The sequence below is a fragment of the Melanostigma gelatinosum genome (assembly GCF_949748355.1).
Source record: "Melanostigma gelatinosum genome assembly, chromosome: 24".
Classification (NCBI taxonomy): Eukaryota; Metazoa; Chordata; class Actinopteri; order Perciformes; family Zoarcidae; genus Melanostigma; species Melanostigma gelatinosum.
In genome coordinates this window covers 4311750-4326716 of record NC_136657.1, presented here as the reverse complement: position 1 = coordinate 4326716, position 14967 = coordinate 4311750, and the positions used below count along the sequence as shown (strand labels likewise).

At 48.7% G+C, this 14967-nt stretch overlaps 2 protein-coding genes across 3 annotated transcripts; one reads left to right on the top strand and one right to left on the bottom strand.

Moving 5' to 3' along the window:
- On the top strand, positions 1-8354 carry kpnb3 (karyopherin (importin) beta 3). The gene is made up of 26 exons (XM_079296538.1): positions 1-128; positions 1626-1706; positions 2164-2356; positions 2447-2549; positions 2663-2759; positions 2848-2952; positions 3086-3208; positions 3300-3420; positions 3532-3619; positions 3730-3836; positions 3923-4047; positions 4130-4219; positions 4304-4477; positions 4556-4774; positions 4872-4955; positions 5044-5176; positions 5257-5378; positions 5494-5590; positions 5700-5872; positions 5962-6073; positions 6180-6235; positions 6312-6434; positions 6529-6748; positions 6843-7071; positions 7156-7297; positions 7392-8354. The coding sequence occupies exons 1-26, from the start codon at positions 48-50 to the stop codon at positions 7476-7478; spliced, it is 3285 nt and encodes a 1094-aa protein (XP_079152664.1). The 5' UTR covers positions 1-47; the 3' UTR covers positions 7479-8354.
- Positions 8355-8536: 182 nt separating this feature from the next.
- Positions 8537-14749, bottom strand: atg13 (ATG13 autophagy related 13 homolog). 2 transcript variants are annotated; one of them, XM_079296540.1, is made up of 18 exons: positions 14601-14749; positions 13926-14006; positions 13683-13763; positions 13436-13555; positions 12501-12547; positions 12012-12152; positions 11862-11902; positions 11659-11755; positions 11461-11568; positions 11272-11365; positions 11034-11132; positions 10760-10816; positions 10509-10621; positions 10246-10372; positions 10097-10174; positions 9901-10008; positions 9597-9725; positions 8537-9506 (listed from the first exon to the last, which is right to left on the bottom strand). In XM_079296540.1, exons 2-18 carry the CDS (start codon positions 13992-13994, stop codon positions 9429-9431), a joined length of 1587 nt encoding a protein of 528 aa, XP_079152666.1. In that variant the 5' UTR covers positions 13995-14006; positions 14601-14749; the 3' UTR covers positions 8537-9428. The 2 variants fall into 2 exon arrangements, with proteins under 2 accessions (XP_079152666.1, XP_079152667.1); XM_079296541.1 differs by lacking the exon at positions 11034-11132.
- Between the last annotated feature and the right edge of the window lie 218 nt (positions 14750-14967).

The following is a 14967-nucleotide window of genomic DNA, read 5'->3' as shown; positions in this document are numbered from 1 at the left end:
CATTTCGCCGCTTCTCCACCCGGCTGGTCTTTTTGGATCTCACTGCAATGGCGGACCAGCAGCAGCAGTTCTACCTCCTGCTGGGCAACTTGATGAGCCCTGACAACACCGTCAGGAAGCAATCGGAGGTGAGAGAACCACACGTGGCGGATTTGACGAGTGACAAGCACTGCGATTGTATAAAACTGTGGTTATCGGGGTTAGCTAAAAGCTAGCCGCCTATAGCTAACCCAGTCCGGCCGCGCGCGCAGTGAGCTCTCGCGTCAGGCTCGATAGCCCACGTGCAACGTGAAGCTAGGGGGGGGGATCTAGCTATAAGAGTACCGGATGTAGCATGAAGCTACGAGAGTTGCTCCAGTGTTGCTAGTTTCATTAGCTAGCAAGCTAGCGCTGAACAGTGTGGCTGCTAAAATAGCCAGAAATTAAATGGCGACACACGTGTCACGTTATAGGTGGAATAATCAACAACAACCCCGTTGTGGTTATGTTACAGGTGGAGTCAGGCAGCTAGCTATGCTAGCTGTGATTTTTACCATGGCCTTCAGTCATTTTGCTCTGTAAGTCAAGTTAAACACAAACGCGTTGTTGTCCTCAGAGTTTAGTATAAAGTGAGTGATCTCCGTTTCAGTCACGTCACCAGTTGAGGCTCGTCTCGGCTCATCCCCTCTCACTGGATTAGGTGCTCTAGTGGATTTGTTTGGGCTGAGTCGAGCTGGCCTATTCACTTTCCCCACAACCACCACCATGATGAGCCTCTTGTCGCGGCAAAAGCATTGTCGCCACAGTTTCACCTCTTTTGGATGAGGTGGCTGAATCTTATCACGCTCATCCCTCGCTGTGCAGTCAGCGCTTTTCTTTATTGAACCACAGACAGTCTGCCGCGATACTAAGCCCATTGGAATCCATCCTTTTATGAAAACTCCCCCCTTTCTACTCTTACACACACAATAGGAATTGATCCATCTGTTATGAACCGCTAAAGACTACAGCTGCTAAACATTTAGAGGTGCCCACAACACAAATGAAGGGATGATGTGAGGGATGGCGAGCCATGCAGTGTCACCATTGTTTTATGCTTTTGCAATAGCTAGTTTTAAAGTCATCTTGGCTGTTTGGGAGTATGCTATGGACTAAGAGTGACTAAAAGCTACACACGTTGGTGGATGTGAGGCAGATGATGATGATGCTGGTGAAGAAATCATTGGGAGAAGTCATGTTTGGGAAGGAGCAGCCTGTGTGTACGGTTTATATTTCAACGTGTTGACTCAGTAATCTGGTTTCTCTCCAGTCAGACTGTTGCGACAGTGATCATCATCTTAACATTCGCCTCGGAGCACACCCAGCCCTTCACGTGTGTGTTTGCGTTTCTTTTATGGCTTCTGTGAGGCAGCTTGAGAGCGTTCGAGACCAGACCAAACCAAATCCACAGAACAACCGGTCTTATTTATTTAAAATGTCCCCCTCGGTGAGAGTCGCGTCCCATGACGTCGAAGGTCTGAAGTGTCCAAACTGCAATAAGAACTTAGTGGCTGCTTCTATGCTTGCCTTGTTATTTTTTAACACCAGTGTATTTGTGATGAGTCGTGTTTCACTTGCGCCACTGACCCGTTCCTTTTTCTTCGCAGGAGACCTATGACACCATCCTGGGCCAGAACAAGATCACATTCTTGCTGCAGGCCATCCGAGATGCAGCCGCTGCAGAGGAGGTTTATACACTTTCACGCCGACAAAGTCACAGGTCACGTGACGCAGCGTCACTGTCGTAGCTCTGCTTCTGAGACAGTCGCCACGTTCGCGGCATCTCGCGAATGCAGCGCGGCCACCACGCGTTTGCTCGTTATGAGTCACGGTTTTGGCATCCAGGCGGTTATGTTTACTCAGAGTTCACCAGCTGCTTGTTCCCTCATGCGCCCTCTCCTTTTCTTCACCCCAAGGCTGATATTATTAGAGCCTTGAAATGGGAGCAGGCACTAGGTGCTTGCCCCCTGGAGAGTGATGCTGCCTTTCTGAGATGCTGTCAGTGCGTTGTTGTTTTTTTTGACCGACTCAAATATTTGATTCCACCAAATGTTCCCGTGCATGTCTGGTAGCTGTAAACACAAACTGGCAAAATGAATCCAAATAAAAGCTGTCAAATAAAACTAGCTTCTAATCGCCGCTCAGGTCAAACAGATGGCGGCGGTGCTGCTGCGGCGGCTGCTGTCGGCGTCCTTCGAGGAGGTCTACCCGGGCCTGACGCTGGAGATGCAGACGGCCATCAAGACGGAGCTGCTGACCAGCATCCACCAGGAGACCTCGCCCAACATCCGCAAGAAGGTCTGCGACATCGCAGCCGAGCTCACCCGCAACCTCATCGGTAACGGATTCATTTTACTGTGACAAATATAGGGTTTTGGTTTTATTTTACTCCGAAAATGAGTTGTTGATTGTGATGTCTTTCATCCAGATGACGACGGGAATAACCAGTGGCCCGAGGTGCTCAAGTTCCTCTTCGACTCTGTCAACTCTGACAGCGTGAACCTGCGAGAATCTGCCCTGCACATATTCTGGTGAGCCCTCTGCTCGCTTCACCCCACGTCTTTTACTTGGGACATGTATATTGACGCGATTCGTCTGCCTGTAAGCACTGCCGGCTGACAGTTGTGTGTCTCGTCCTCTTTAGGAACTTCCCGGGGATCTTCGGCAACCAGCAGCAGCACTATATGGAGGTTATCAAGCGCATGCTTGTTCAGTGCATGCAGGACCAGGCAAACCCACAGGTAAGAGCTCCCCCGAGCGGGATTTAGGGCCGTTAATATCCCGATTTAATACGACTGTACACTGTATTTATTTCAAACTATCCTTCAGATTCGCACCCTGGCGGCTCGCGCTGCAGCGTCCTTTGTTCTGTCGAACGAGAGCAACTCGGCTCTGCTGAAGCACTTCGCTGACCTCCTCCCAGGCCTCCTGCAGGTGAGATGCCTTACAGATGAGAGATCTACTGCAACAGTGTCTCAGTGAGCGCTGCCAGTCTGTGACTCATGATGGCAGTCACGGCCGAATGAACGCATTTGCAGCGCTGACCGCAGATTCTGTTTTCAATCAGGCTGTGAACGACTCGTGCTACCAGGCGGACGACTCTGTGCTCAAGTCCTTAGTGGAGATCGCGGACACGGCACCCAAATACCTGAGGCCCAACCTGGAGCCCACCCTGCAGCTCTGTCTGAAGGTGAGTCAGAGAGCACCCGAATGCAAAATATTCCTTGGCATCAGATTTGCATTACACCGACGTGACCCAACGTGTCGCCGTGTCTCTTCAGCTGTGTGCCGACACCAACCTGACTAACATGCAGAGGCAGTTGGCGCTGGAGGTCATCGTCACTTTATCGGAGACGGCGGCGGCCATGCTGAGGAAACACACGGCCATCGTGGCTCAGAGCGGTGAGGAGGAGAGCGTTAAACGGTCCCTCCCCTATGAGTTTCGTCCGCCCCGGAGGATCCGGGGGAAATAGTTTTCGGACAGTCGTAATTATGCGTGTGCTGTGTCTTCAGTGCCCCAGATGCTGGCGATGATGGTGGACCTCGAGGACGATGACCAGTGGGCCATGGCTGATGAGCTGGAGGACGATGACTTTGACAGGTAATGCCTGGTGCACAGCCACCAAGACACAGATGTAAGGGACCCTCAAAGACAAAGCACTCAAAAGGTTTGAAAGTGTGTTGAGTGATTTATTTCTTGTCCCCCTCCAGTAACGCTGTGGCCGGGGAGAGCGCTCTCGACAGAATCGCCTGTGGCCTGGGAGGAAAGATCATCCTGCCCATGATCAAGCAGCACATCATGCAGATGCTGCAGAACCGTAAGTAAAACCTGCCGCTGTTCAAACTGTCAGAATTCAAAATCAGTTCGGCACGAACGAGATCAACCCTGTGCGTCTGTCGCCAGCTGACTGGAAGTACCGCCACGCCGGGCTGATGGCGCTGTCGGCCATCGGCGAGGGCTGCCACCAGCAGATGGAGGCCATCCTCCAAGAGATCGTCAGCTTCGTCCTCATCTTCTGCGCCGATCCTGTAAGAAATTAGTTACGGTTTTACGACTTTACGCAGCATCTCATATGGTGGTAATGAGTTTGGCTTCCTTCTCCCCCCTCAGCACCCACGGGTGCGCTACGCTGCCTGCAATGCCATTGGACAAATGGCCACAGACTTCGCCCCGACCTTCCAAAAGAAATTCCACGACAAGGTAACGAATGATCCGTGCGGGACGGGTTCACGCGGTAACGGTTTACTACTGTGGACTCTGACGCCGCATCCGCCTCCCCCTTAGGTGATCTCGGCCCTGCTTCAGACCATGGAGGACCAGAGTAACCCCCGGGTGCAGGCGCACGCCGCCGCCGCCCTCATCAACTTCACAGAGGACTGTCCCAAATCCCTGCTGATCCCGTATCTGGACAGCTTGGTGCAGCACCTTCACGTCATCATGGTAGCCAAGCTGCAAGAGGTACAAATAGATACTTGTGTTTTTAATATATCCAGCCAGGCTGTCGGGAGTCCTAACCGTGTCCCCTTCCCTCCCCAGTTGATCCAGAAGGGCACCAAACTGGTCCTGGAGCAGGTGGTGACGTCCATCGCCTCGGTGGCGGACACGGCCGAGGAGAAGTTCGTGCCGTACTACGACCTGTTCATGCCGTCGCTCAAGCACATCGTCGAGAACGCCGTGCAGAAGGAGCTCCGGCTGCTTCGAGGCAAGACCATCGAGTGCATCAGCCTCATCGGCCTGGCGGTCGGCAAGGAGAAGGTACGTCTGCTCGGGAAAATATCCCCCCCGAGGTTCTGTGAAATGAAAGATGGCTGCCGTCTTCACGTGCGTCCCTCTTTTCCTGTTCTGTTCCCAGTTCATGCCAGACGCCTCCGCCGTCATGCAGCTGCTCCTCAAAACCCAGACTGACTTCAATGACCTGGAGGACGACGATCCGCAGGTGGGGGAGGCTTGAACGGAACTTTGAACAGTCTGTGTTTTCCTCGATCGCTGTTGCAATATAGTCTCCCTGTTCTGCTGCGGTTTAGATCTCCTACATGATATCGGCGTGGGCCCGGATGTGCAAGATCCTGGGAAAGGAGTTTCAGCAGTACCTGCCTGTGGTGATGGGCCCCCTGATGAAGACCGCCTCCATCAAGCCTGAGGTGGCCCTGCTCGACAGTAAGCACTACATGTTCCCCGTATTTACGACGCAAAAGCAGCAGCGGCGGTATTTGAACGAGTCTGTCTCCGCCTCGTAGCCCAGGACATGGAGAACATATCTGAGGACGACGGCTGGGAGTTCGTCAACCTGGGAGACCAGCAGAGTTTCGGCATCAAGACGGCGGGCCTGGAGGAGAAGGCCACTGCCTGCCAGATGCTGGTGAGTAGTCTGGTCCGCTACGGAGAAACCAGATGGTAGCGTTAATGTAAATCCCTTGTTTATCTCGTATCTATGACCGAGATAGTCCTGTCAGTGAGATGCTCTGTTTTTCCAGGTGTGTTACGCCAAAGAGCTGAAGGAGGGCTTCGTGGAGTACACGGAGCAGGTGGTGAAGCTGATGGTTCCTCTGCTCAAGTTCTACTTCCATGACGATATCCTTTTTTAGACGGGGACTTCTCACCTTTTTCGAGCTGTAACTGGGGGCATTACGTGTACGTGAAGGATTTGAGGATTCGATGGTGTTCCCCTTAACTGTCTCACGTGTGCGGGTGGCGGCGGCCGAGTCCATGCCCCTGCTGCTGGAGTGCGCGCGGGTCCGAGGGCCGGAGTACCTCACCCAGATGTGGCACTTCATGTGCGACGCCCTCATCAAGGCCATCGGCACCGAGCCGGACTCCGACGTCCTGTCGGAGATCATGCACTCCTTTGCCAAGGTAACTTCATGCAGCGTTTTTTAACATTTTGATCCGTTTTTAGGAGCTGGGCCCGGTTTGTGACCTGCGTTTTTGTTTTCGGTCTAAAGTGCATCGAGCTGATGGGAGACGGCTGTCTGCACAACGAGCATTTCGAGGAGCTGGGCGGCATCTTGAAAGCAAAGCTGGAGGAGCACTTTAAGAACCAGGAGCTCAGACAGAGTGAGACTTCATTCCAGCCATAGAATCTGTTTTGAATGTTGAAAAACACACAAAAGATGTGTGTTTTATGCACAATCCTCACCGACCACTTCTTTGCTCCTCACAGCCAAGAGACAGGATGAAGACTACGACGAGCAGGTGGAGGAATCGTTACAAGACGAGGTGAACATTTTGACCTCGAATAGTCAGAAATGGTGAAGAACATAGTGCGAGTCCTCATTATCTTTTCCTACTGCAGGATGAGAACGACGTGTACATCCTGACCAAAGTGTCTGACATCCTGCACTCGGTGTTCAGCAGTTACAAAGAGAAGGTGCTGCCTTGGTTCGAACAGCTGCTGCAGCTCATCGTCCAGCTAATAGTGAGTACTTCCTGTTTTCTGTGCGTCTGCAGCCATGTTGTGCATATTTATCGTCACTTAAAGGCCAACAGAAACTAACCAACCTCGTCTTCAGTGTCCCAGCAGGCCGTGGGCGGACAGACAGTGGGGTCTGTGCATCTTCGACGACGTGGTGGAGCACTGCAGCCCGGCCTCCTTCAAATACGCCGAGTACTTCCTGCCGCCGATGCTGCAGTCGCTGTGCGACACGAGCCCCGAGGTCCGGCAGGCGGCCGCGTACGGCGCCGGCGTCATGGCCCATCACGGAGGAGAGAGCTACCGCCCGTTCTGCACAGGTACCGGCCTCCGGCTCCGCCCATCACTTGTGTTGCCGCCGGCTGAGCGTTCCGTTTTCGGTTAACCGGGTGCGTTTGTTTTCCTTTGATCCAGAGGCCATCCCCCTAATGGTGAGGGTCATCCAGGCGGCGGACTCGCGCGCCAAAGAGAACGTCAACGCCACGGAGAACTGCATCTCCGCCGTCGGAAAGGTCATGAGGTTTCGGCCAGAGTGCGTGAACGTCAACGAGATCCTCCCCCATTGGCTCAGCTGGCTGCCGCTCAACGAGGACAAAGAGGAGGCCGTCCACACGTTTGACTTCCTGTGCGACCTCATCGAAAGGTCGGGGCGACTCAAATTTCTTTAAATGTATTTTTTGTTACACTTATGTTGTACAAATCTTAATCGTCTGTCTTCCCTCCACAGCAACAACCCGATTGCCCTCGGGCCAGACAACGCCAACCTGCCTAAAATTTTCCTCATCATCGCGGACGGAGTCTCAAACGAATCGGTGAAGAGTGAAGACGCGTGCAGCAAACGGCTGGCGAACGTCATCCGTCAAGTGCAGGTGAGCCGCTACCGCACGCCGCATCAAAAAGTGTTCGCGCTAAGAAACCCGAGCGGACATGAAGTGAACGAATCTGTTGTGTCGTGTCCTCCAGGTGTCGGCGGGTCTATGGACGCAGTGTGTGTCGACGCTGAACGAGACGCAGCAGAAAGCCATACAGGACCTACTGAACACCGCCTGAGCCCGGACCCCCGGTCACCTCCCCGCCCTTTATAAAAAAAATAAATAAAAAAAGTAAGCCCATGAAGAAAAGTCGAGCTCCTGGATCTCCTCCCTCCTGCTCTGATCTGTAGTGTGTGTGTGGACGCCGGCTTCAACACCCACCACCCCGACCCCACTATTATATAACTCCACTGGGGAGGAGGGGGCAGGTTGGATATTTATGACAATGGAGGACATTGGCCATCCACCTCAAAGACTTTCACCCCGTGTCCAAGGAAGTGGCAACCAGAGTTAAGTGTCAGTCGTCGTCCTCCCCAACGTTTGACTCGAGGGACTCAGTCTCCACGTCGGCCCAACACACTCATTTGACAGTCTGGCTCAGAGGGGGCCACCGTGGGGGGACAGGACATTCTAGTGGACTGAGCAGTCTAATGAGGTGGAAAATGCACACTGCCCGTTTCCTGTGAAAACTTTTTTTTTTTTTTTTGTATTTTTTCTTGTTCAGTTTCGTCCACAGCTCAGAGGGCGTGTTTGGAAAAGTAACGGCATGTTCGGTGGCTAACTCTTAGAAAACATAAATAGTTAGGGGGGGGGGTTTACATCATCGTTGCCTGGGAGAGTTTCCTCCATAGACCCTGAAGATAGCTGTTCACGGGTCTGAAGTTTAAAATGTTCGCTGAACGGTTCTCGGCCCCTTTTTTTCGGTAGCAGTTTAAGAGAAGAGGGGCCCTCGGAAACAAAGAGCGTATTTAGCTGGTGACGGTGTGTGAAACATGAATTGTAGAGTATTTGTAAAATGCGTGTTCCCATACACAACTTTATGGTTTTGACCCTTTGCAGCCCTGCAGGTATGTGATGGAAAACTACCAACAATAAAATCCCATTTGAGAAGTTCTTTCATTTGATTTATTAAGTCGTAAATTAGATCTCTGCCCATTGGGATTTTGTTTTTTTAGATCATATTAAACCTCATCTCTCGTGTGGTAATCATGTGCACACTTGTTTTGTGGCCCCAAGCATTTGACAGACAGTTGTTTCAACAGAGCAGCCATGCTTTATTAGGACACTTAGACCAACAGCAGAGAGAAGTTTAAATTAAAGCTTTCAACCAGTCGTGGATGGTTACCCCCTTCAGTAGACGGCCCAAAATATACATACCGGTATTATACAGCCTGTATGTAATGCACTCAGTTGCCAGTCTATTAGGTAGCTGGGACTAATGCAGTGTGATAATAAATTGGCAACCGAATGTAGTTCAACAAGTTGCTTCAGCGTGGAGAAATGTTTTTCTGTGCGCATATGGGAAGCATTTGATTAACTTTAAATTCCATTGGGGCCATTTGCGAACGTTGAAGTTGCCCGTATAAATCCCCAGACCAGCTAGGGAAACTAAAGACGCGCAGCAAGTCTCTGAATTACAACACGTTTGGCGAGACCGGCTTTTCAAGATTTCAGTTTCGAAGACTATGCCTGTGACACAAAGGGAACCGGTTTGATTTCTAAAGTCGCACCGTGTGATCAGAAGAGGCCGTGATGTCGTGGAAACCTTCAGAGGAGAGTAGTGTTCATTGGAGGGCAGCTCGATTATAGCGATGCTAGTTTCACAAAAACTACCACGAGAGCAGGTCGGCCGTCCTCTGAATTACACGCCTGATTAAACACTGATGGCGTGAGCAGAGCTGTGCCACATAGAAAATAAAGTTTAGCTTCAGATGAACACTACCAGGCCAGAGAGGCGTGTCCTCCAGTGTGCGGCGGAGATAATACAGTATTTACAGGGATCTGTGCGAGCGTGCCTGACGGGAAGGTGGGAGAAGAAAGTGTCAGAAAATTAAGCAATTCACATTAAAATAAGGTGATTTTAGTGAGCGATTCTCACTCTGCTTCTCCCTTTTTGTTCTTTTTTTTCTCCGCTTCATTTGCCACCATCCATTTAGTCTTTCCTCACACGTCGTCCTTCGCGTCTCTTCTACTGGAGCATGTCCACGAAAGCGTCAAACTCGTCGATGTTCTTCTCATAAACGGCCAGTTTCTCTGGCAGCGAGTCCTGCAGACAAGGCAATAGGACATTATCACAAGCAGGCATTCGGTTTCGCTTCGGACTTTCTAATCGTGACTTAAAAAGCGAGTGTGTTACCAGGTCATCGGCCATCGACTGGGAGCTGATGTGTAGCGAGAGGCTGGCCAGCTGAGGGGGGTTCTGAAACTCTCTGTAGAAAGTGCCCAGATCCATCGGCAACAGGTCATCTTTAGAGAAGGCTGGACGCTGCAGATGGTGAAAGAGACCTTTAGATTTCATAAACTTCTCCAGAATTTATTTATTTGACTGTATAAAAAAAAAAGCTGGATTTTAAGAGCAAATGTATGAACTTCCTCCAAACACCTCACCTTCACACTAAGGGATTTCAAATTTTTGTCAAAAAAATAATTACGGTACGTACAAAGTCGACCATGACGAAGTCGTCCTGCTGCCCCGATCCCTCTGAGCCATAAGACTGGAGGCTGGCCTGCAGGGGTGAGGGGCAGGAAGGAGAGTCTGGAGGCTGCACCTGAACACACACAGAGAATATACCAACTGTACAAAACTTGACTAAAGTATCAGGATGTACGAGGGGAAAAAATGATCGTAATATCTACCATGGGATCGTTCTCCTCTGGGTCCAGGCCTCGAGGAGCAAATGCAGCAAATGGCAGGTCCAGACTGGCTGCTGTTATCTACACACACACGGGGTTAAATTCAGTGCTCTCTTCACTCACGACAAAACAACTGTAGGCCAGTTACCTACCGGTGCGTTGGCTTTATTGACGAAGGCTCCGATCTTCCTCGTGAACGCGTTGAGAGACTCCACAGGGTCCGAGGGGGAAGCGGTGGTCCTCCTCTCTCCGCTGTGCGTCAGGCCGTCATCGTCGCCACTGGGAAGAGAGACGAGCGAGTCATCGGTCGGATGTCGATTAACAATCCAACATGTCTTCACGGGGCCGGATGAAGAAAGGTGACTTTGACATTTAGAGAGAGCTACATGTTTCAGTGATGTCAGGGGAGAATTACCTGCTGCCGGGTGTGTGGGCAGCGTTCTCCACCGTCAGATGAGCGTCGGCTCCGCGATGAGGCTGGGCAGGAACCAACGCAGCCCCTCCATGCTCCTTCCCAGCATGCAACACCTGAGGAGGAGGAACAGGGCAGAGATATAGTACACCGAGTAGAAATCTGTGATTTTTACTCATATTGCCCTAACTTATCAAGCGACGTATCACAGATAAATGTATATGGATCTGGAGGTGGATTGATTGGTGTATCACCTGGTGTGCAGCTCCCGTTAGAGCTGGAGGATGGTACGATAACCTGGAAGCGTACAGCTAGAGACGGACAGAAGGAAGAGGGAAAATTAACCTCAAAACACGACATTTGAGACACACCTGTGTTATCGCAACGTCACAGATGTGCTCTTGAGATGAACGTGGGTTTACTATGTGGTACAGATGATGAGTCATCATAATGAAACAGGTCTACAGTGCATAACACGCTGAGGTAAGCGATGGAGCATCACACACACAGTGGCCAGTATAAACTCACAGTGTGAGTGACAAGTCCCGGAGCCAGTGGAAACGGCAGACTGTCCAGAGGGAGGGGCTTAGACAGTTTAGAGGGCGAAGGACTCAGTGTGCACACACACTGAGCGAGTGCGCACACACACACACACAGATAAACATACAATAAAAAGAAAACAGACAGAGAGAAAAGGGAAAGTGAAATAAAGAACAGGTATGAAAATGGAGAGGATAAAGAGGAGCGAGTGACCGTGTCCTCTTACCTGTGATGGAGGGGAGGTGGAGAAGGAGGTGGTACAGACCTCCTGTGAATCTTGAACCCCTGCATATGGTCCTCCATCGTCCTCATCTGGAGCTCTGAACACACACACATTGTAAAGTAGAAGATTGAAACTTTTGAGTGGGAGTTGTGGGCATATAATGTCAGGGTTTCCATTGTTTTCTGTAGCTACCTGTAGTTGCAGGGATGTCCCATGTTGGCAGGCCGTTGGCCGCAGCCGGGAGGATCCACGAAGTGATCCACGATGATCCCCATGATGGGAGCCGCGCGCTCAAACTCTCTGCAGGAGACGACGTGTCAGCGGCGGACCGGTTATTCACTCATCCTGACTTCAACAAGCAAATGATATCGCGTGTAGCGTGTCGGTTACCTGCTGGACATGAATGCCAGGTTGGTGCGGTAAGCGCAGGACAGCGTAACCGTGCCAACGGGGGTGCCGACAACGCCGACGCGCACCGTCTGAAAACCTTAAACACAAACGACGAGCTTCAGTGAGCACACATGTCCGCTCATGGAATGCACGTATACATGTTTAAATGAATTAGTACACAAGTTAGGCACGTTTTCAGTTACCTTCTCCTAATCCACTGAGCTGGACTTCCCCGAAGTAAATCCTAAATAGAGGCAGAAACAAATTGGGACATGTCATACATCCATTGTGTGTAACAGGAGACAGATCAGAGCAGGTGTTGCTTAAGCCGTTAATCCAACTGTTTCACTCACCTGTATAGTATGACATAGTCGTGACCCTGCTTTCTGGACAGCTTATAGGCGGGTGTTACTCTAGTGATGGCCAGCAGAGACTTCAGTAGCACAGACAGACGGTTGTAGACTGTGTACGACACCTTGATGTCTTTATCACACCTACAGCAGAGGCAGGCGACACATTGACTCATTACAACTCAGCAGCGCGGCGGTGTTTCCCAGAAATGTCAACTCAAAATGACTCGCCAGCTCAATATATAAAGCCAGAATAACTTTCCTTTAATGGTTTTTATAAAGTGTTTCTCGTGGATCAACAGCAGCACTTCACAGACGTGATACAAACTACAAAATGTCACTGAAATAGAGACAAAGTAAGACATTTATAACTGAAAGCATCTGACATTTATTTTTGTGCTGCTCCATTGTTCGCTTGCTCACAAGCCAGCTCTGATAAACTTCTTAATTTCCTAAATATTCCTTAATCTACAACAATAAAAACACACTCACTTTTCATTCATTTCCAGGCACCAGGTCTCCAACTCCATTGAGTCACCCTGAGTGAGACAGAGAGACACAGACAATTGAAATAAATATATATATGTAAAAATAATTGTATATTTTTTACATACTGTTATGGGAAAATATGTCATCGTCTTATGCTTTAGGATTGAAGAATGTAAGTCTTTAAAAGTGCAGGCACAAAACCTATTTGAGTAGATGATTCTATCAGTTCTGCATCCAGGTGTCTTGTTATTTGTTATCTTGTTATCTGTTTTCCTGTGCATTGTTTCTGTCTTCAAAGACGGCGACACACAGAGGTCTAGATTACGGTACTTCCTGATGAGCATCAGCTGAAGAGCATGACCCTCTGTATGTATATGTGATGTGTGATGGTAAAACAGGCTTATTCAGACTCTGTATTTCTTGTGACTTAACTCTTTGATTAGGTCACAGTGACCTAATCAAAGGAAGCACCTGGCTGAGTATAAATGTCCATGTATCTGACTATGTTGTCAGAGCACCTCCTGCAGATGACGTGATGTGTCTGTGAGACAGTGTTCTCTTTGCTTGCAAGCAAATAAATTGACTATTACAACTTTGATCGTTCATCCAGACTCTGTTTCATTTGACATTGATTTGATAACACTTTGACACTCTTCTCCCGACTATTCATAGAAATATTCCACAACAATACAGAAGTAAATGAGTGTTCCGTTTAATATTCAAAATGCATAAAGCTGGTGAGTCTTTTATGGTCGACACAGCAGTATAGGTACACAACATGTTGTCGTCTCTGTTAGTTTATAAACCTGATACCTGAAGTTATTATTTGTTATGTTTGAATATTTAAAGTCCCTGCACTGTTTGAGGTCCTGTGAGTGAGAAGTAACATTAATAAAAGAAGAAAAGGGACAGCAGCAGATGATCAAAGGAGGTTTTACCTCTGACGTCTTGAGGGAGATCTCGACACACATGGAGCGCCCGATGCCTGGGAGTTGGCCAGCCAGTGCCTTCTTGGCTTCATGAGTCACTTCTGGGATGTCTTTGATGGCCAAATTAAACTAGAAGAAATGACAACAAGAAACAAAACGATATAATTTACATCTTTGAAGAAAAAGACCAATAGTCAAATACAGGGAACTGTAAATGTGATCAACAACAAAAAGGTAAAACAAAGACTTATTTTACCCAGTCAGAGCCGGTAGGCGATGAGGACGAGCGAGTGCAGATCTTCTCTCCAAGACGAGCTTGGACGATCACCTGGACAGTCTACACAGAGGACATAAGAAACCTTCACTAGTCAGCAGCAGAGTATCCAGAGTCACCGCAACATATCAGTGACAAGTATCTCAAAACCAAAACGCCTGCATCAGTAGATACCAATGACAGAACAAAGCCACTAGAAACAGGAGCACCATTCTGGCTTTTTACCTTCAAGGCAAAGAACTTAATGAACTTGTCCAAGTCCTTCTTATCCTGGGGACTCAGGCCACTGTCCATGTTGTCAAGACCCTGCAATCAAACAAGACAAGCCATTAGAGGTTAACATATCTCAATACAGTGGCTGTAATCCACTTTTAGCTAACGAAACATTTAATAGTTAACGTAACGTTATATTTGAGTAATTATGGTTCCTGGCCAGGTTAGCAGTGTAAGATTAGTGAGCACACACTATTGTTGCCACTGCATTCCAAATTATAATGAATTTAAATTGTCAGAAACAAATAATTTCAGAGAAAAGTTGAATAAATAAACTATTATTGAATATTACCACCATACATTCAGTCCATGGGTTCAAAACTCAATAACAAAGGCAATGTTTTGACACACATAGGCCTATTTTACTAGCTAGCTATCTATTTAACATTACCAACTGGCAGCAATGTAACCCTTATATCTGTATAACATCTGTTAAGTTAGCAAGTGAGGCCTCCAGCTCACGTTCAGATGAAATTGTCCGAATAATATTTGGAGGTTGAACGATATAATACGGACAATACCTTATTTTCATCGATAATTAGCCACCTAGCGTTAGCATGTAGCTAATGTTAGCTAGCAGGCTAAACTGCACGCACTTTAACGTCATCAGAAAACACCATAACTCACATTAGCTTCTCCCTTCGGAATGCAGCTTCAATAAAATACGAATTAATTTAATAAAGATGTAACGCGACGCTGTGTCCCACAGACATGCATGCGCTTAATTCAGATGTAAGCAACGTCAACACCGACTGTGCTACTTTTCTGTTTATCTTCTCCATGTCGACGTGTTTGGGTAGTAGCACTTTCACAACGGCACTTTCGTTGATATTTCTAGTGTCTCTAAAATGTATCGTCAATAAAACACTAGACACATCATACACATTATGAGCAAATGAACAAGATAAATTCAATTTTATTTAATTTAAAACGACAATCTGCAAAAAATAAAACACTTGCAACTTCCTGTCGAATCTGCGAATGTGTATCTCAA